The sequence below is a fragment of the Cynara cardunculus genome (genome assembly GCF_001531365.2).
Source record: "Cynara cardunculus var. scolymus isolate 2C chromosome LG 2, CcrdV1, whole genome shotgun sequence".
NCBI classification, from domain to species: Eukaryota; Viridiplantae; Streptophyta; class Magnoliopsida; order Asterales; family Asteraceae; genus Cynara; species Cynara cardunculus.
The window spans coordinates 69,331,703-69,353,863 of record NC_037529.1 but is presented as its reverse complement, the minus strand read 5'-3'; the positions used below and the strand labels follow the sequence as shown (position 1 = coordinate 69,353,863).

The 22,161-nt window shown below is 34.5% G+C and overlaps 3 protein-coding genes across 3 annotated transcripts; 1 reads left to right on the top strand and 2 right to left on the bottom strand.

The window, feature by feature from the left end:
• Positions 1 to 5,666: 5,666 nt before the first annotated feature.
• LOC112507531 (NEP1-interacting protein 2-like) lies at positions 5,667 to 7,236 on the top strand. Its single transcript, XM_025112162.1, has 4 exons — positions 5,667 to 5,801; positions 5,874 to 6,025; positions 6,113 to 6,196; positions 6,862 to 7,236. Exons 1-4 carry the CDS (start codon positions 5,729 to 5,731, stop codon positions 7,147 to 7,149), a joined length of 597 nt encoding a protein of 198 aa, XP_024967930.1. The 5' UTR covers positions 5,667 to 5,728; the 3' UTR covers positions 7,150 to 7,236.
• A 203-nt stretch (positions 7,237 to 7,439) lies between these two features.
• On the bottom strand, positions 7,440 to 10,859 carry LOC112507244. The gene is made up of 5 exons (XM_025111728.1): positions 10,472 to 10,859; positions 9,898 to 10,342; positions 9,581 to 9,806; positions 9,404 to 9,466; positions 7,440 to 7,692 (listed from the first exon to the last, which is right to left on the bottom strand). Exons 1-5 carry the CDS (start codon positions 10,848 to 10,850, stop codon positions 7,639 to 7,641), a joined length of 1,167 nt encoding a protein of 388 aa, XP_024967496.1. The 5' UTR covers positions 10,851 to 10,859; the 3' UTR covers positions 7,440 to 7,638.
• A 599-nt stretch (positions 10,860 to 11,458) lies between these two features.
• On the bottom strand, positions 11,459 to 21,794 carry LOC112506460 (alanine--tRNA ligase). The gene is made up of 23 exons (XM_025110515.1): positions 21,324 to 21,794; positions 19,946 to 20,184; positions 19,652 to 19,792; positions 19,378 to 19,524; positions 19,121 to 19,273; positions 18,530 to 18,659; positions 17,643 to 17,739; positions 17,405 to 17,525; positions 17,082 to 17,141; positions 16,689 to 16,739; positions 16,514 to 16,609; positions 16,271 to 16,372; positions 15,716 to 15,838; positions 15,179 to 15,322; positions 15,009 to 15,080; positions 14,844 to 14,919; positions 14,631 to 14,773; positions 14,136 to 14,244; positions 13,620 to 13,807; positions 13,282 to 13,371; positions 13,020 to 13,202; positions 12,714 to 12,893; positions 11,459 to 11,841 (listed from the first exon to the last, which is right to left on the bottom strand). The coding sequence occupies exons 1-23, from the start codon at positions 21,679 to 21,681 to the stop codon at positions 11,770 to 11,772; spliced, it is 3,075 nt and encodes a 1,024-aa protein (XP_024966283.1). The 5' UTR covers positions 21,682 to 21,794; the 3' UTR covers positions 11,459 to 11,769.
• Positions 21,795 to 22,161: the final 367 nt, after the last annotated feature.

The following is a 22,161-nucleotide window of genomic DNA, read 5'->3' as shown; positions in this document are numbered from 1 at the left end:
CCATTTTCATTTTGTATTTGTATCTGGTTAAAAGTTATAGCCGGCACTCTCCCATCCCATCTGCAAGATTCCAGATATCTTTTGGTTTAAAACAACTCACAATTCTAATATTATATTTGGATAATATTATTATTTATAAAATAAATATAATTTATAACAATCATATTATATCTATGTTATGGTATCAGGTTGGATTGGTCCAAATAATCCTAATCTAAATTTAACTCAATACCTACAATTTGAATATTTTACAATTCATTAAGGTTTCAAGTGGCTTCAGATTGAGTTGACCACCCCTACCCTAGGACATGGTTAAATCAAAATTCTTGAAATTATGTATGTTAAAAAAAACGTTATAAAAATAGGAATAGGAATAGGAATAGGAATGTGAAATTAAAAATAATAAGATGTTAGTTTATATACAATTAGTTTTATTTAAATATTAAATATTGTAGATATAAAAAGGATGAGGTTGTTATAAGTGCATACGAGAATGTTACTCGATTTCCATTAATCTACAAGATTCTCAAATTGCTTTCTCCTTCTATTTATTTGCACATTTCTTGTGTGATCTAAACGTCGAAATTGATGCTCTCATAATTTTTACCATTTTATTTTATAACCATATATATATATATATGGTATATTTCAAATGCAACTATATCCGTTTGTACAACTAATGTAACTCAATGAATTGAGATATTTATGTAAATTATGAAAGTTTATTTATTATGATTTAAATATTTATGGAAGAAGACTATAGTTCATTAATTATGATCAATACTTTATATTATGAAACAATCAGAACTTTTATAAAATTACATATTCATCAAAATAAATGAACGGTTGAGATTGAGTTGTATTAGTTATACAAATATAAAGGGATATATATATATATATATAAACTTTAATCAAAATAAATAAAAAAACTAGAAATATTCCCAATTCCAAAATTATGATCATTATCTTCATGTCTTTATTCTATTTTTCGTTATATAAATTAAATTACGAGTTTGGAGCTACTTTTTATGAATCGCATTTTGTTTTTTTGTTAAACGACAAAATAATTTGAATTAAACTAAACGACACTTGGACCAAACCAAAATAAGATGGAACAAACATTATTTTAAAGGAAGCGAGAATAAGATTTTAACGGGACCTATTCTATATCTGAATAACTCGATTTTGAAATGAAGAAAAATTTGTAAATAATAAGTAATATTATATTAATTAATAATCATAATTAAATCTTAGACATACTTGTATGATAATTAGTTTTAAGATAAGGTAGTCATAGGAGACATGTACCCAAACACATACACACACACACACGTTTAATGGTATAATAACTTACGTATCAGTTTCTTGGTTGGAGCGATGTTTGAATATAATTGGTCATTTTGGATTATCAAGGTGAATGAATCCTGTTACCAGCTTTGCTTGCACCGTCTTACTTAGCTCAACGTCATCGGTCCAAGTGATTCGGTTGGACCAAGTCCATGTTCTTCAACACTATGCAAGACTTTTTCACATTCAAACTTCCCTCGATATAAACCATGATGCATCTTTCACGTAACTCCTTTCTTTTTCCATTTAATAAAGTTGCCAAAACGGTCTTATCTATAACTAATTTCTTAACTCATTGCGTCTAATCAAACCAAATTGGTCTTATCAGTTTTCAATAACCAGTCTAATAACTGCCTTAACCGATCCTCGCTCGGATTCCCTTCTAACCAGTATGTGATGTCCATCCATACTCCATCGGTCCATTGTCTATGTTAAGGGGTTGTTTACTTAGTAATGATTCTCTTTAATGGAATAATGGGTAAGAGATGATGTTTTCCTACATTTCTTACTGATTGAGGAGGAGTTGACCCAGTCAGCCACCTATATATCATTGACTGAGCGAGATAGTGTTCACCCAAATTGAAACAACTATATTCAGCTAACACTTACCTGGTCTGAACCTCTTGTCAGTACCATATTTCTGCATCGTTAACAGTTATCTCATTTATATCGAGAAACGAGCTCTAACTTGAAGCTTGACTCACTATCCATACATCAATAGGCCCAAATTTTTAACATATAATGGGATTTGGCCTATCATATTCATATATCGATAGACGAACAGGAAAATTTCGTATAATAACAATTTATCTTTATTTAATTATGATATGGAAAATGATAGTATATGTTTTATTTTTGTTATATAATGAAAATAAGTTGTTATTTTTGTAAAAACCCGACAAGTATGCTACCTCTCCGTCTCTTAATAAGTGTTTATAATAAAAATGATATGCAATTTAGACATGAATTATGATTACAGTTTTAGTTAAAGAATATAATTTAATTTTTATATGACTTGAGCAGTCGTTAGCCAAGGGGCTGAGTAAATTTGTTCGACTACAAGATAAGCCCAAGATTCGATCTTAGACTCTCTTTAACCTCAACTGCTGAGTGAATCAAAAAAATGTGTCCTCATATTAATGTCCTTAAAAGCAGAGTCCTTGTAGAACCAATTGAATTGTTAGTAATGTACAAATAAACTCGAGCTTTATAAAATTCGAGTCTATTTCACTTAAATTTGTTTTTTTTTTTCCAGAGCCATCATTGTTCAATTATTCCAACCAACTAATGTCCACTTAAATCACATCATTTTCATAACAATAAATTATGTTTTCCGTCTCCGTGGTTTATTAAAAATTATAAATTGTTGCTTTTGTCTCTATGATTTGTAATTCATTGCTATTTTCGTTCTTATCATCTACATTTCTTTACAATTTTTGTCTTTTTTACTTACAGGTAGAAATTAGTTCAAGGACGAAAATAGCTATAAACTGTAAATTACAGGGATAAAAATCACAATTTCTAAACTATAGGGATAGAAAACGTAATTTACTCTTTTCTAATTATGTGGGTCTTCTATTTCATATTTTTATTGTATGTGTAACGTTGTTCATTACTTGACCTTTGATTTATAACTTAACCAAATAAATAACATATAAAGTGCAATTCCAAAAAAAAAAAAAACCCAAAGAATAAAGTAAAGGTCTAAGAAAAATTGTGTATGGTTTAGTTTTTGATCTACAAATCATATGTACCTAAAATTGAAATTGGGTTTTTACGAAAGCAAACGTAAGAACTCATTCGTTTAACTTGGTTGGTAGTATATGTCGACTACAGATAAATGGATGAAGTTTGTCAGCGGAAGCCAAAAGGAGTTAGAAACCGAAATTATTAAAGTTAATGCTAGTCCTGTTTCCTTTGATGAATAGTTGCAAATCTTTAATAATGAATGGTTCTCATTTTCAAAATGGCATTTATGAATCTTGATACACTGCAATTTCAAAATAAAAAGCAATCATGAGTGCATATATTAGAAGCAGATGCGTATGGTTAAAATGATAACGCAAAATACATGTACATGTACATATACGTGTATAGTTGTTGACGTAATATTTAAATCTTAAATAAATGAAATTGTGACGTAAGCAAATATTGTTTTTCATGCTTTGGTGTTGTAGCTTCATTTAGTTTGTATGAATTTGTTAAGATGTCAAACATCAATTGTGACGTCATTCACTATTTTCAGAACATCTATCCACACCACACCACACCACATGTGTCTGCCTAAAAAAAAACTAATTTCCAATCAAATAATACTCGATTGCTATTTTAGTTTGTCAAAAAATAATCATTTATTTTTCAAAAGTAACATCTACTTTCTCGTTTATCTTTAATACAAAAACACTCTCTCTATGATTAAAGAGGTAATATTATGTGTTTGCTGCTAATTTTTCTAAAACGACGTGTTGTGGACATTTATTTTGGAACGGATGAGTAATAATTGATGATTATATACTTCACAAATTATTAAATAATATTGACGAAAAATATATATATATATATATATATTTTTTATAAAAAAAAAAACTCAACAACCAGATAATAAAACATGAACATATGGCCGGATTTTTGCAAAATGTTTTCAAGTGATGGTCGTAAAACACGGGATTTGAAACCCTGACATACATATCTTTTGGTGAAGTCGAAAAAGATGATGTTGTAAAGAAGAGGAAAAAGAAAGTGTAAAGCATTTGTTATGTTTAGTTGGTTAGACATTAAAAATAGTATCAATTTCACCATTTAAAAATGTGATAATTGATGTGTTTGTAATAAAATATATAAAAATTAAATGTGGTATATTCTAACTTAGTCTCGAAGTCACTAGATTTTATTTTATTTATATTTTGATATTTGATTATTTATTACATATTTTAAATTTGAAGTGAAGTGAAGGTGATAACAAAATCCAAATGCAGTAGAAGGTGGTATTAAAAAGTGAAGATTCACATATATATATATATATATATATATCACTTTGGTCTTAGCTGCATATTATAAATATATTAGGATGAACTCAAAAGGAATAGAAACCATGAATCATTCACAATACACATGTTTGAATGTTAAAGTCTATAATTCATGTGGATTTTGAGACTTCAATAATTGTAGGATACATTTTACCTGCAACTTGGCATTGCCATATGTATTCTACAACCAAATCAATGACTTTTACTTTTTCTTTTTCTTTTTTTTAATAATTTATAATTATTAATTAAATAAGCACTATTAATTTATATCCTAAAAATAAATGAAGTACATGATACATGCATCATGCATCATGCATGTGAAGTAGCATTTACGAAGAAACAATACTATTATTCTATTATATTCTCCCATCAAATGTAATTATTTTATTTTATAGATTAAAGACTTAATTGTTAAAAATATGAAAGTCCTTTGGTTTTTGTATTTTATTTTTTTCTATTATTTTACCATTTTAATAGTTAATAAAAATATATCTAACATATTTTAAAAAGTAGAAGGATATTTATTTGACAGGTTTTTAAAGGTACAATGACTTATTTGTTTAAAAAAATTGTCCAATTACTTAATTTTATTTCAAACATTAAAGTTGATGAGTTTTTTCTCATACATAAACTTAAAAAAAAATGATTAGCATCATCTATTTTAATCTACATCTCACAACTTATAACTTTACATTACTCCACTTGTTTGATTGGTTTTCATTTGATTGTATATATTAAAAGTATTTTTTTTTTCTTATAGATGGAGTGAACGTATTTTTTTAGTTTTAAAACAACTTTTATTTATATACAAATAAATTTAGTGAATAAGCTATTTTATATATCGTCAACTTCAACTCACTAATCAAACAATTATGTATAGTTAAACAAATAAATTATATATCTCATTAGAAATCTGCTAACAAATAGACTTATTCAATATTTGATTAAAGAAAACTCATACTTGTTTCATTGTTAAGCAAATGACAAATTTACCCTTATTTCATTTATCCCTTCTCACAAGTCACAATGCTTTAGCCTTAATTAAGGGCAAATTCGGAAATCTAATTTCTGATTTTTAAAATTGACTTTATATATAAATAAAAATGTAGACATTTATTTTAAAACAGAACAACATTTTTATTAAAAATGAAAATGAAGATGAAGATGAGAAATCGGTGGATGAGTTTTGTTTCTAAAAACACAAATTTATTGCAATTTCAAAACACTATGTGTACTCTCTCCCTCTCCTATTATAAATGCTTCCTCTGCTCTCTTCTCTTTTTAATGCCATTCTAATTCCCACCCCCACCCCCACCCCCACCGCCACCGTCCTCCTTCATTTCTCCGCAGATAAAATGGCTGATTCTAAAATCAGGAATGTTATAAACAGGATCTTCACGGCGTTGTTAACTTGCGCTTTTGCTTTAGGTTCGTTTCTTCTTCCCCAATTTTCAAAATTCGAACTCGTATCACAAGTTTTGATTAACCAATTGGGTGCAGGAGGGGCGGGGATAGGGATAATAACGGGGGCGATCAAAGGGCAAACGACGGAAACGGGATTAGTTCGTGGAGCCGGTGTGGGTGCAGTGACTGGTGCAATCACGGCGTTGCAATTAATGGAAATGATGGCAAATGGCGAATCATTCTCTAAGGTTCTTTGATGTAGTGTTGAATGTGTTGAATTGGATGGTAATTGGTCGCCATTAACATGTTACATGTGGTGGTGGTGGTGGTTGCAGGTGGCACTGTTACATAGCCTTCTAAACGGGAAAGTGTTCATGGAATGGGTCAGTCCTGCTGTGCTCAAGGCTTATCAATGGCAAGTAAGTCAAAACACCCTTCCAAAATATCAACCACAATCTGTTATGCGCACACACACATATATATATATATATATATATAGAAAGATATATATATATATATATATATAAAAGTTGTTTTTAGGAATCTTAAATATTTTAAGAATAATTATTTATTTTATGTATTATTTATGATAGATATCGTGATAAATATCTGTAACAAAAGTCTTGACAAATATTTATGATGAACAATTGTTGAAGGTTATTGATCATGAATACTATATAAAATAAGTAGTTTATAGATTTTCAAAAATATTTAAGGTTCCTAAATAAATGTCATTCTTTATACATGTATAAGGAGAATTGATGCGAGTAATTTGAGAATCAAGAAACTAATCTTAGAGTGTATTCACCGACATATATGCTCTATCAAAATATGTATATCGTCAATAAGAATATTCAACAATATATATTCATTTGTATTTGAATTAGGTGGATAAATATACACTAAAAGTTCAATTTCTTGTTTGTTTTTCAAAATACTTGTATAGTTATTGTTAAATAATTTTTATTTGTAATACTTCTTTAGATGACGATGAATTTACATTAAAAACCCAATTGTCTAAAGTTAAATGGGTTGATACTTGCTTTTTTATTTTAATCTGACATTAAATTGTTTTTATAACTAGGCTAGTGCCATGGAGATGAGTTTTAGTGACATGTTCGACATGGATAGCAATGGAATAAGAGGATTATCCGAAGATATTATAGACAGCTTACCAAAACGAATATTTGGAAATTCTACTCAGAACGATAATGAATGCAACGAGACAAGCTGTACAATTTGCTTGCAAGATTTCAAGAATGGAGAGGAAGGACGAGAACTACTGAATTGTAGACATGTATTTCATTTAAAGTGCATAGATGAATGGCTTATTAGACAAGGTTCTTGCCCTATTTGTAGAAAGGATGTTTAGCGTTTTAGGGTATTAAAGACGTACGGGACTTGTTTGTTGTATTCTGTAAGTTACGGTTCAAAGCACAACTCTTGCACTTGTAGTCTACACGTCATGTGGTTTGTAATTTTACATTTGAATCCTTCTTTCGTTTAATAAAAGAAAGTGTTTGGTTTTTATAATTTAAAATAACATTTAACAAATACCAAGGATAAAATCAATAATATAATTTTTTGACTGCTAATATAATATAATATAATATAATGGATGATTTTCATCTCATTATTTCTCTCAGACCTACTTTCTTAAAGATTATATGAAAAATCCCATACAAATTGTGAGTTTTTTAGGGACTTGAAATCCACAAGAGTGACACGTGTCATTTCGTCAAGGAAATGAACACCTTTGACGATTGGGACGGTCATTTTGCACAAACATACAAAAACTTAAATATATAAAAACTTGGTCACTTTATACATCAAGGTCCTTTTGGGGAATCACTTGGCACATTCATTTAGTAGCAGCTTCCCTCTTTTTTGCCTTTTTTGCCCCTGCTCCACTCTCCTGCCACAAGAATACAATCTTTATATAATTTTCACTCCCAATTTCATTTCATGAATAATAAATAATCCATTTGGCATCAAGCGATACTTTTATGAACAGCTAAAGTTAGTGGAACCCACGGTTATGACTTAGATCCAGAAAACAGAAATTTCACGCTGGAACAGAACAGTAACATAACCTTATATATATATGCTTCATCACACATGAAATCAGCAACGAAATGAGTAAAGATTCGATGACTCCCTTGATTATGTAGATGTGATCGAAACGAAGAACAGGTGTAGATCGAGGCCTGCTAGAGCAGTGTCCTTAGACAAAAATTCGTCCGGTGAATTGGACGTCTATCTAGAGGATACAACAATCCATTCAAGAAGATACTTGAACCTGTCGAATCGACTATCTTCCGTATGAGATCGATATGAACAAAAGGCGCCAACAACCCAGAAAGTTTTTGTATTGTCGTCAGTCTCAAAAACGAGAAATGGAGGGAGCATTTATAGTACACCGTATAGACATTAACTGTCGGGTAACCGACGATAACCGTCGGACAGAGCCGAGTCCCGGCCGCACGCCTCCTGGCACCGAGCCATCTCGTGAATGATATCAAGAGCCCCCAAGGCCCAAGGCCCTCTTGATATTTAATATGTATTGAACCCAACTAGATAGTTAGGCATTTTGACACTAGTTATGGCCTTGGTAATACAAGGCACTTGAAATCTTAAGATTGGGTCTATGTGGGACAAGCCAAATACCCAACACCCACAACACATACACAGTCGAAGGATCGTGTGAGAAGCATCAAAAGGGATCTGGACCCTTGATCACCTTTAATCTCAAACCCTCCCATAAATCACGTTTGATATGAGGATTGATCCGTACATCTAGTGTTCAATTATTGATTTAACTAATCACATCACTTACAATTTCACGAATTCATGAACGTTATGGAAACATGATTAAAAACAAGTTGTAAAATTATCTTTCTAAGTTCTAATTTAAATATTTAACCAAAAACCTATATTTATAATAATAATTTTTTTCCCTCTGACATGAACGTACTTTTTTTTAATATTATTATCTGATTAGATAATATATAGAAGACATATATTTATATATATATATATATATATAATTCTATATATGACATACGAATTTGCCGCCTTAAATCAAGGCTTGAAAAATGCAGCGCCCTCGCCGTGGCGTGTAAAGCTTGAGGCTTGACCTTGCAGCCGTGTCATGCCTCACGCCTTTTTGAACATTGGGTGCATCTCATCATGAATGTGCATCCAAGGGTGGACATCCCTTCTTACGCTCCTCACATGAACTCTCCTTCTCACTAGAACCCAACCCTACATACATACGGATATACATACATACATACATACATATATATATATATATATATATACATACACACACACACACAAATATATAGGGTCAGATTCAGGAGAAAAACGCAGAAAAATGAAAAATTGATGAACACCTAGTAATCATTCATTTGATAAGTATGCATGTGTGCATACAAGTAATTTGCAAGTAATTTTTCCGATGCACATATCATACTTACGTTCATAGAAACCACGAGACATCTTCAATTACTGGTATGCACATGTGCATAACGTTCAAATAAACAGTTATTAGGGTGTTCCTCAATTTTTCATTTTTTTGGGTTTTCCTAAACCTCTCTCTATGTATATATAAGCACACGTACCTTTTTGTATAGCCAATATGCAACTCGACCACTCAGCTCCTGACCCTTTTTACTCGCATAAACCTGAAGTTAACACAAATAAACCAACACTTGAAAGGATGATTATACCAAATCTAGAAACAAATTTGAAAATGGAAGATGAAAGAAAGCTAGAAACTAGAAAGCATTTCAACTTACTTTCTTTCCATCAGGATATGTTAACCAATGCCCCGCAGCTTGCCGGACTGCATGCGCCTTTCTTTTCGCAGCACCTTTTGATTGTCCTTTACAAACACCAAGCTTTGGATTCACCCAACCTTGTGACCCATCTTCAATCCTTGATCTTTTTGAAGTTTTCCTGCTACTTGAGCTTTTCTTATCTTTAATCTTTCTATCAGAGCTCTCACCAAAGCTAAATTGGCCCCTAAAAACACAAGAGATAAACAATAATCATCATAAAACTATAAGAAAATCTGTCAGCCAACATACTGAAATGAACTTGAAGCCAAGTTTACATGTAATCAATTGTTGATGTACTGGGATGATGATCAAGATCTCTGTTACCCAAAGGAGAAAAATTAGGCAGGCGATTTCGAACAAGCTCTTGGATCCTTGAATCGAAATGAAAGAAATAACGATGAGCAGGGGGGAGAGAGTCATCCAAATCTACAGCATTAGTGTCATGTTTCATGGATCTGAAATCTTCCCATGGATGTTCTGTAGTTGATACATCAATCGATTCGATTACTTTTCGTTGCTTCATTAAACCTACATGTTGAAGAAGACCAGAACCAGACTGCCTCCGATTTGGATATGACTTTGATCCATTAATATTATTGTGAGCACCATCACTGACAGAAGGATCATCAGTTTCACAATCTATTTGGTTTCTGTTTTGTATATCTGGTGAGAGCTTTGAAGTGGTACAAACAGCAGGATGTTGTGTACAAATCTGTTCATCTGATATCAGCAATAAAAACAGTATGCGAGCGTTATGGATGATGACTGTTTAGCATTATATTGATTCAATAATATTTTTAAAATATGTGCACAGAAACGAGAAAGGAACTGCTAGGAAAAAATCATCACCAGTAGGCCAATCCTCCGGCGAAGAGAAGACGTGGACATCTTCATCATCGACAACCTCCCTAGAATGCAACGCGGGCTTAGTGTAGGGCGAAGCGGTAAGTAGACGGCGAAGGCGCTTGGGATGAGGATCTGGAAATTGTGGCTCCGAATCATCGACGAGTAGGACTAGGGTTTGAAAATGATCGTGTTGGAGAGTTGCAGCAGCTGTGGATAACAGAAAAGAGGAATCAAGGCCTAAGGAGAATGAAGGTGGTTCAAAATCCTCCATGACCCAAAAACCACCTCTGATTGGTAAAGGTAAATTATAAATAGTTGGTTGTTTAAGAAAACACCGATTATTCCAGAACTGCCATCCTTGATACTCTGTCTGATCATTCATCAAGAAACTAATAATGAATTTTTGTTTAAAAACACACACACACAGATTTTACATGCTTTTTGTTCTCCAATATTGCAAGATTCTTATACAAAAATTGGAGAATAATATGTTATTTCAACATCAACTACAAAAATCATAAAATATATAAATAAAAAATTACAAAATATCGAAATTCAATGCGATTCTTGCACAATAACTTCAAATTTGTGAATGGCTTCCGACAATACCTCTTATAATTTACTTATAACAACTTATCACTAGAGCCACCTCAAGAGCATCACAAGAGTCAAATCAAAATCAGGGGATGTTACGTTGGTTTTTCATTAAGGAACAAAATAGTCTTTTTGTATTAATCTGCCAGTATAGATGGAAGAAACGTGTTTTTATTTGAGAGTTGCAAGTATAGAAAAAGCTCGGCTTCTTGCATAAAGCCCTCACTAGAAGTTTACCGAACAAAAAGCCGCTTTCTATATCATTAAGCCACTACCAAACAGTCACATATATCTGACTAAAAAAGCCGAGTCTGCTAACCAACAGCCTCTTAGACATGAGGCATTGACGGTATATACGAATCTACAATCCAGAACAAACTATACTACACCCTAAAGACTAAAAAGATGCTTTTATATCCTCTCCTCAAACACCTAATCAATCAATCATTTTGGTGGGAGTAAAAGAAATACAATCTTGAAATCCAACAGCATTTGTATATAGGTTTGAGGGATGATTGCAACAATCCATTGTATGTATGTATGTATGTGTTGGGTCAATAGCAAATCATCACCAACAGAAAACAATTACAAGTAATCCATACTCCTCGATTCACTATATGCTTTCCCACAACCCCAACCAACCATTGAGTGTGTTTACTTCCTTTCGCAAGTTGAAACAAGGCGGTTTGTGTCAAGCTTCTGGCTTTTCAGCTCAGTTTGAGAGCTGCAAATGACTTGGCCACGTCTATTGCTTCATCGACATGCTTGATATCGGGTCCCTGAATTCACAAGGTTGTAACAGATTAACCAAAGGGTCATTATCCAGTTAGGGGTGTTCAAAAAATTCATTGGACCGTTTTTGGCGGTTTGAGCGGTCTGACAGTCCAGTCTAAAAAATAGCCAAACCGCTCGGCGGCGGTTTGAACATTTTTTGAGCGGTCTGGACCGAACCGACCGCCAAAAATACACATGTACTAATTGTATTTAGTTTTCATGTTGTATGTTCAACTTTTATGTCCCAATTAAAAAAGTTCATCTATGACATTATGTTTTTAGTTTTCATTTCCCAATTGACCATATTATCTAAGCTGACAAAATTCCGAAATTTGTCCAGAAATCAAATCCAAAATTCCAAATTTATTGATGGATTTGTTTAACCTTTTTCAATTTGCTCAATAATTTTTTTATTTTAGAGATAAAACGTTTCTTTTATAAATTTGTATTCTATATTATAATAATACTATATTAGTAGAAATTTCGTTTTGGATATAGATGCTATGTTATTTTTAGTTTAAAGCCTACAAGAGGCACAAACCGCCTAAATCAGTCAAACCAGACCGCCTAAATCAGTCAAACCAGACCGCCTCTTTGGGGTTCAGCTTGACCAGTTTGATCAATTGCTGCCAAACTACTTGACTTGAAAAATGTTAAAACCGCCATTGCGGTTTGGTTTGTGGTTTGAGGGGTTAAACTGCCCAAATCAAACCACAAACGCCCCTAAGCCCAGTGATAGAGCCCAGCCTCCCAAAAGGTCAAGAGTTCAAACCTCATCACAAGTGATGATGTTGGTGAGTATTTGCCGTGTATATATATTCTATATACTTAAAAAGGTTACAAAGGAATGCTATTATGCTAAGCTAAATAGCCATACCTGGCCTTGAGCGAGACCACCTTTCCCTCCACCACCCTTGCCTTCAAGTGGCTTCAATGCCGCCTTCAGCCACTCTAAGACCTTCAGGCGGTTGCTGCTTTCGCCCTTTTCCGGCACACCCGCACAAACCAAGGCCTTCTTTGATTGTTCGTCAGTGCTAAAAACCATCACCGCCAATCCCTGCCACCCACCAAATTATATTCAGAACATAAAACCATAACAAACCCAATATATCCTATTCAGAGAAAAGGGATGTTCACAAATGAAGATTTAAAGAGAACGAATAAGATGGATTTTTCTAACAACCTTCTGCTCCATGACTTTGACAACTGCTTCACGAATAGCAGTAGTATCTGATCCCACACCAACATGTGAAATGCAGAAGGCCTTCCCCTCAGAAGAGGCAACTTCTGCGGCTTTAGTGGCTGCTTCAACGGCTTTGCGTATGTTCTCCTCAGCAATCTTCTTTTTTGCTTTTATTACTTGATTCTGAAAATATATATAGCCGGTTATATATAAGTGACGGGCGTGTAAAGAAGCACATATATGTTAAAGAAAACCATCTCACCTGAAGAATGGAGATTTTGGCCTTAAGATCAGCCTTCTTTGCTGTTGGAATAGCGGCCGACTCTACTTGACCATTTAAAGAGGTCACTTTCTGAAACAGAAAAGAAACCCGCATGTCACATATCATAATTTTGAAAAAAGAGAGCACGAGAAACAAACGGAAATAAAAAACATTGGAAAAGGAACGTAGGATGTTCCAGCAGCTCTACTCCTCGGAGTGAAGCACAGGTTTGCGTACAGGTACATCTCATCCCTACCCCACTTCTGGTGAGATATATTGGGTTCGTTTGGCTTGCTTTGTTAGTAGAATAGCATAATATTATAAATTAAATAACCAACCTGTTCAAGAAGAGCTCCTTCTAGTTTCGATGCCTGATCAACTTCCTGTTCGAGTTCAGATGCCTTTTTCATAGCCTCAAAAGCATAGTCTGTTGTTACAGCAGTTACTCTTCGAATCCCCTTCGCAATTCCCTCCTCAGACAAAAGTGCAAATGCCTTTGCCTCTCGTGTATTTGTAATATGGGTCCCTGAGTAAATCCATAAAGTTTACTATAAATAGATAAAATTTGAGCTTTATCCAACTCAGCAATATTAAAAATGACACAGTAATTGGGCAGGTTAGAAAATGGGTGATCTTTCATTACAGGTTGAGGCGGGTTGGGTTGATTCGTCAGCACTTTTTTATATTTAGGATGTTGTAAGCATTTGAATACGTTTTGGGCCACAGGCCACTTATGACCAATTCGACTCTTTTTAGCTATTTTTTTCAATTTGACCTGTTAGAAATGAACTATAACCCAAATAAATATATTCTAAATAAATGTTGAAATTGCCACTTCTATTGAATGCACAAACCTCCACAAAGCTCTGCGGATATGGACAGCCACTCTTCATTTTCTGGATCAGCCAAGAGATCTTCTACTTTTCGACCAATTGCAACAATCCTAACAGGATCTGGATACACCTGCACCAGAAAGGAAACCTTATTGTAAGATGATGGGGCTCATATAAACCAAACCAAACCAAACAAACACAGTATTTCCCACACGGAGGTAGGGTCTAGGAGGGAAAGATGTGCACATATCGTAACTCTGTCTCACGAGACAAAGAGGTTGCTTCCAAGAAGACCCCCAGCTTCCGAAAAAGGTTTAAGTAAATACGATGAAACTTTAAAAACACAACGATAAGCCAAGAATTTTCCAAAACAGGCAWWWWWAAARWYSMWATTMCAAWARAAAGMWAMSGCMWACCTAKCTARARAMCMYMSAMCCYCCCCCCACCCCACCATCTAAAAACACTAAAATGGTAAGTAACATATAAAAAAACCAACATGGATTTTAGACTGCTTACTTCACCAAAAACCGCTCGCAGTCCATTTACACGCTTTGCATCAGCAAGGCTTGCCTCTTTTGCAGAAACATCTAGTTCAGCTTTAATTTGTTCATTCACGATGGCTTCAATCTTGCGAAGGTCTTCCGGCTTTACAGGCTTCCCTGTAGGAAGATTCAATGTATTTTTACATGATTGTGAGCACGAAACAAAGAAAAGTAATTATAATCTTACCATGGGAAAAGTCATATCTTAATTTCTCTGGAAGAACAATAGATCCTTTCTGGTCAACATGGTTCCCAAGTACTTCCTGCAAATATATTGCGATATTATGAATTTGAAACCAATCAATCAAGGTGACAATAAAGACTTATGAAAGCGTTATTTTTAGATTATTACCCGGAGGGCAAAATTTAACATGTGTGTACAGGTATGGTTAGGAGCAATGAGCTGACGCCTGTCATAGTCAACCTATACAAGACATTATTAATCCCAAAAAGGTGAAACCAAGAATATAGCTATGCATGATGTCATAAGCATAAAATCGGCTATGTGCATCGGCTGCTTACCTTACAAATTACTTCATCTCCTACGCAGAATTTTCCAGATTCGTTTGTAATTTTACCAAGATGAATCACAAAACCTCCGTAAACTTGAACATTACAAACTTCAAATGATCCAGAGGAGCCTCCAAGTACTCCAGTATCAAATATCTAAAATCCCAGAAAACTGTGTCAGAATTAACTAAGAAGCTCCAAAAGTTGCATGCCATGAAGTGATCATTACGTTTTTCATGGGAAGACAAAGTAGTAACAACAAAATATTGCTGTGAAAGGCTGTTTATACATCATTAAATTGTCACCTTTTCCCACAAAAATGTCCTCGTGAAATGAGTATTTGACAAATAAATTACAAATTATCATGGTAAAGGATGAGTTACCCATCCCCATGTAGTCTTGGCAAGATCAAACAGCTACTAAAGGTTCCGTTTAAAAAACATGCCTCAAAGTTTTGAGAAGATTTTATGAAAGCAAAAGAGTTTAAAAACCTGGAACTTGCTTCCTATGTGACAATAGTTACTCAAGAGTCGGATACCAAGCCCTAACCTGACCACCTTGCTCGGCGTAAAAACTTGTGCTCTCAAGAATAATACCAACATCATCACCAGTAGCAGCATGTTCCACGTACTCACTCCCCGTGTAAATGGCTTTGATCACACTTTTGTGGTCCTGAAATTGTTCAAAATGTAAGCATTGGCAGGATTCATAAAATCCAACCTCAAAAAGTATATTTTCAGCATACGAAGCAACAGTTATGGTGAATATAGAACAAGAAATTTCAATGAATTTCACCAAGACAGATCAATCGTATACAAATTTTCTAAGAACTTAACAGTCTCCACTTAAATGACCAGCATCTGCGCATATATGAGTCTGAGTTTAAGAACAGCGCACAAGCAGCGATAATGTTATTCAAACGTTTCGGAAACTCAATGTTTAAGTTAAAGCATTGTGTTCAAATAATGCATCCATGGATGAGATTATCAGATATAAACTTACCAAGAATGACCAAATATGTATATAATGATGAGTTAGCAAGATATATATATATACACACACACACAGAAATACACACACAAGTAAACAGGCTCACAAACACACCTGAAACCATGTAAACTTGAAACTATCATTTGTTGTGGCAACCCCTCTCTTATGCAGCATAGAGGTAGCATCTGCATCCATGACAATAGCAACAACAGCTTGCTGCCACAATACAAAGCCAGTAAAATGAGGAACAATAGCAACCTGGCTACTCTTTTAAGCATTTTTTTTCCTTTCTAACACTGTTTGTCAGTGTTATTTTCCATGGAAACAACCAAGAGATAACAAAGAAAAATGTTCAACCCTATTCTGCGCGTTTCTTGATCGTTCTCTAGCTTCATTCATAGCAATATTGAAACCCTCAACATCAACCACTAACTTTCTTTCTTCTGCCATCAACTGGAATAAGAAAATTAAAGTTCACAATACGATAAAATTTGCAAGAAAGAACTAATATGTCAAAATAACCTCCACACACCTGAGTCAGATCCAGTGGAAATCCAAAAGTGTCCCACAACACAAATGCATCCTGCAACCAAGAGATCAATTGTTCAAAAGAAAGAATGCAGAAACAGACAGCTAAGAACCTAAGATTTAATCTCTCAGAAGTTTAATATCTATCAAGTAATGTATAGCTATAGTTCTATTAAATGCCAAATGATACAACACAAAATGCAAGTAGAGTAACTAATGTCTCAAAAGAAAGGAAATGCTTCCCTCAACAAAACAAATGGTAGAAATAGATTTTATAAAAAAGGTAGGATAATTTTGGAGCACATACTAACATACAGATCAACTGAGCACTCCTTGATCTATAAAATATGAAAAGAACAATCAAACAGAAAAAGGAATGTAAATACAGGAAACTTGCCTGTCCACTAAATATCTTTCCCTTAACATCTTGAGCCGTCCTCTTAAACTTCTCAATTCCCTATAGAAAACCATGAGCACTTTAGTCCTTGTATACATCTTGTATTTTCTTATTTTCGTTCTGGTTGTTTCTCTTCTTCGTAACAACATTTTTTAAAAAGAGAATTGGTTCAAAAATAGGAGATGAGACTAGCAAGCTTTTATTATCCATATGCAAAACAGATATTAAGGGTTAATTCATTCACAACCATTTTCACTTTCCATTTTGACTTCGAATTTTTGTGTAAATATAAACGTATATGCGTGAATGAAGATCAAGCTTACATGGAGTAACGTCCTCCCGAAACTTGCTTCCTCTTCTGCTATAATCTCTCTAATGTGTGCCTCTTGTTGCTTTAGCTCAGGAAAGACATGGCCCATTACATCCACCACAACTTTTACCAATCTGTTTCCATCATGACAAGAAATTACCAGAAATTACAAACCCAAACTGCAGAATCCAATCAACATGTATTACAATATACAATATATTATCGATTTAAAGAAAATTTTCAACAATTACCCGTTAAAAAATCCTTGCTGTGCTTTAAGTACTTCTGTTCCATAGCGTACTGCTCGGCGAAGAATGCGTCGCAAAACATATTCACGCCCTTCATTGCCTGTAAAGCAAAATTATTATCATAAAAGTTAGAATAAGTTACATCACCATCGATCATGACAGTTGATACAATGTTATCTATACAAATCACTAGAAGAATAGAAAAACCCAAAGCAAATGAGGGAAGAAAAGGAAACAAAACATAGTTAAACAAGAGAAATCTTTCAGTCTGCTAAACCATACAAATGAAACAGTGGATTCAACTGATGGACAGAAGCATCATCCATTGCAAATGGTCGACACCTGCCGCTTTGTAAAAATTTCTACATTAAAAGGAAATATTGTACAATAAAAAGTTCTCTTGCTTTCGTTTCTTATACCAAGAACACTCAAATAATTCTGCTTTCTTTCATTCTCATCTTCTTTTCTTAGGCCGATGTGCCAAGATTCATTCAAAAAGTTCCTGCTTACAACTATCCTGTACCACGGGCCACAATTGCAATTGAGTAATCATAAGGACTTGCACACAGTCAGGTAGGGGAGAGGGAGAGATATAGCAGTCAGTACATGGGCCAATCACCACGACGAGAACTTATCAACTTCTCATGGACAAACTGAATATACGGTTACGAGACTCGTACAGAAAGCAATTCATTTTATGGATAAAAAAATGTAAAATTGAAAAGATTTGTAAATAAACAGCTTATGACATGCACATGAAACAAAGGACAAATACTTATGACGCCATGGTGCCATATATCATGAAGAATATAGTTATGTCCACAATAACAAAAAAAAATTTCCTGCACTACAAGGCAGTAAAGTGGAGCAGAGCAGGTTTTCAAATCAACCTGGACAAGAACCATCGGCGATGGCAAATGAAAGTGTCCTAATATGGTCAGCAACAACTCTGTACGCCATGTCAATTCCATCCACATCGTCTGGCCCAACCTTCCCTGAATACGGTCTAGCACCAGTTGCCTACCCAAAAGAAGTGGAAGAAAGTCAAATAAATGCATGTTGCCACTAACATACGTAGATGAGAGTACTTATACGGATTCTTGCAGTTTTTATAACAAACAGAAGAAAATATGGCCTAACTTACAACTCTCCCCACTAAGGTGACCAACCTAACATTCTGCTTGTTCAATCAGCTTTTATGCCCATCAATATGATTTCACATTACAAGTGGCCTACCATTATATTTTCATATATCTGCTATTTTAAAGCCTGTCTCTGAATAGTTTTATAACTTACGGTATCTATTTGGCAGCATATTATTCTGATTATGCTTAAGATGTCAGAATGAATAAGACAGATGGTAAAACATGCAAGCTAGGCATAAAAGTAATATACCCCTCAACATAGTACAAGGCCTACTTGAATTGTCACAAATTTAAAGTCAGATATAATACAAAAGATAAACCAGCTCACTGCATTACCTGTTGGATAGCATCAAAAATAGGCATAAAGACATCAGTATCATAGTTGCTCATCTTGTTCTGAAGAATTGAAGTCAATCTTTCAAAACCCATTCCAGTATCCACGTGTTTGGAAGGCAGAGGTTTTAAGGAACCATCAGCTTCTCGGTTAAACTGTGAATTAGATATAAAAGAACACTTACAATCACCTGACAGAAATACCCCAAAATGGAAAAACCATGCATGCCTATACATGAGACAAACTTCAAGAGCTTTACCTGAATAAAGACAACATTCCATATCTCGATCAATGTAGGATCATCATTGTTAACCAACTCTGCAGCATCACGACCACCAATTCTATCAAAGTGTATTTCAGTACAGGGTCCACAAGGTCCAGTATCACCCATCTCCCAGAAGTTGTCCTACCACAATATTAAACAGGAGAATAAACAAGATCATTTAACTCTTCTTGGCTCCAAAGTACTGTTGTTAAGGTTCTGCTGATCAGACAAGACAAATAAGCATGATAAAAACTGATGAGAAACTTACTTTACAACCAAAAGGCAATACTCGTTTGGGTGGCAGATATTTGAGCCATATCTCTCTAGCTTCATTATCAGCAGGAAGGCCCAATTTCTCATCACCACCAAAATAAGTAGCATATATTCGATCAGTAGGTAGCTTAAAGACCTGTCCATAAGTAGGCAAGAACCAAATAATATGGTGAAGAAAACTCTTAAGTGTACTAAAGCTATACAACTTCCAATGATATGATGGCTAATTGCCAAGAGTTATGGACAAGCAAGTGTAATCGTAAAATGAGATAAGAAAATACGCCATTACAGTTGTGAGAAGCTCCCATGCCCATCCAATGGCTTCGTTTTTAAAATAATCCCCAAAAGACCAGTTACCAAGCATCTCAAAGAAGGTGTGGTGATAAGTGTCTTTGCCAACATCATCGAGATCATTATGCTTCCCACCAGCTCGAATGCACTTCTGGGTGTTGCAGGCACGAGTCAGTTTGCTCAATGAAGTGTTAGGATCAACAGTTCCCAAAAAGATAGGCTTGAACTGATTCATTCCTGTAAATACAAAAAAGTTACCATTGAATCACACCATATTGTGGATTGTACATATAGAACATAGCACCATCAAAGTTGCTGCAGGCTTGCAGCTGATCCAAACATAACTTGGGAAAGCACAAGATTGACGTCTTCTCGTTTATTATGTACTCTTTTCATCCCATGATAAGTGCAGCAGTGTGCAATTTACAGCATCATATGTTAACTGCAATTTTACCTAAACTGACATTTATTTTTAATATAAAAAAGGATCAAATTACCTGCCAAATAGTTTGCTAATAACTAAGTTTGTTGTAAGTTGTATCTTGTACCCCATACATAACAGGGAAACTTCTAAATTTTCAGTATGAATTAGAACTATTCCTGCCCCACCAATAGTGCCAACTAATTACATCTAAGTTCATCAAAATGCTAGTTAAAAGTTGGAAGTAAACGAGTAAAAATAACACCCCAGGACTAAAAGTGTCCCTACTATTCCGTTTGTTTGAAAGCTTACATTATCAATTACGTGATACTCCAACAATAAGAGGCATAATTTGCCTTTTGAGGTCAAACCTATTGCTCTTTAATCTCAAAATGAATATCCATTTTGATACAAACACAACATCAAGATTTCCTTTCTTTTCTGGAAGGGTGTCCAAGGCTATGCCTGGACTAATCCTGGCAAACCGTGACGCAACAAATTAGCCTTGATAAACTCAATGGCCACAATTGTTGTGTACGCCTGGAATCGAACCCTGGGCAGATGAGATATTCCACCACATCCCCAGGACCTCAACCAGACAACCACTACGCCACAAGCCTTGTGGTTAAGATTTCCTTATTGGTATATGTTATTATAAACTTTTTGTGACTTCTCCATAAAAGTTAAGACAGTCGATCTTAATTATTAAGGTTAAAGGGTTCCAATTTGGAACCCAAATATCAAACTGTTGAAGCCTTGAAGTTTGCCTCTAATTCCAAACTAGCTACCAAGTATATGCACGATACATGTCCAAAACAATTGATCAGTTCTGTATTCCAAATATTAGTTTCTTAAATAAGAAATTCATGAACATGAATGACTTAAAATATCGTCAGAGTAGCAAGTAGATTCATATGCAAGCAACCAGGTGAGAACTGAGAAGAAGTTAACAAACCAGCATTTGCAAAGAGAAGGGTGGGATCATTGACAGGGACAACTGGGCTTGATTTCCAATAAACGTGATTCTTCTCTTCAAAAAACTTTATAAAAGCGTCCCTAACTTTGTTGGCCGGCCACTCCACCTCTCCCGCTTGCGAACCCATTGTCTTGACGCTAGATAGATCTCCCACTACAGCAACAGTCGATAAATTGAACCGCCCTAATAAGGCAGAAAGATAATTCTTCCTACGAATCTTTGTTAGAGAATAATCCGCCGCCGCTGCCCGAAATGACAAAATTGATGCAAAAGAACGAGCGACGATCCGGCGGTAACCCAACGCTAAGTTCAAATTACGAGTGATATGAACCCTCATCCATCTGTAATACAGTTTCAATACATTGAAGCTACGGCGGCGATGGCGGATGTGTTGACCTGACGAATGTGATTCGGCGGCGTTAGGGAGTGAGGTTTATGGATGATCGGATAACTAGTGGAGGTAAACACTACTAACCTGAGTGGTTCCCTATAAACGATGTCGTTTGTGTTTTCGGGTCGCCTTGTGAATATGTGCTTCTCTAGGGCTTCGAATTCTAGGCCCAAATCCGTATTTTGGAGGTGTTCACTCCCAGTCGTAGCGTAGCCGTAGGGGTGTACATCGGGCCACATACGGGTCGGGTGCATTCTGATGGACGATCAAAAATGCAATCGAATTTCAAATATGGAAACCAAACCTTAAATTTTAATTTTGTTGGTTTTTGGATTGTTTTGTGTTCGAATATATATATATATATATATATATATATATATATAATTGACTAAGAAGATTGATGTAATTGATAGTAGGTTTAGAAAA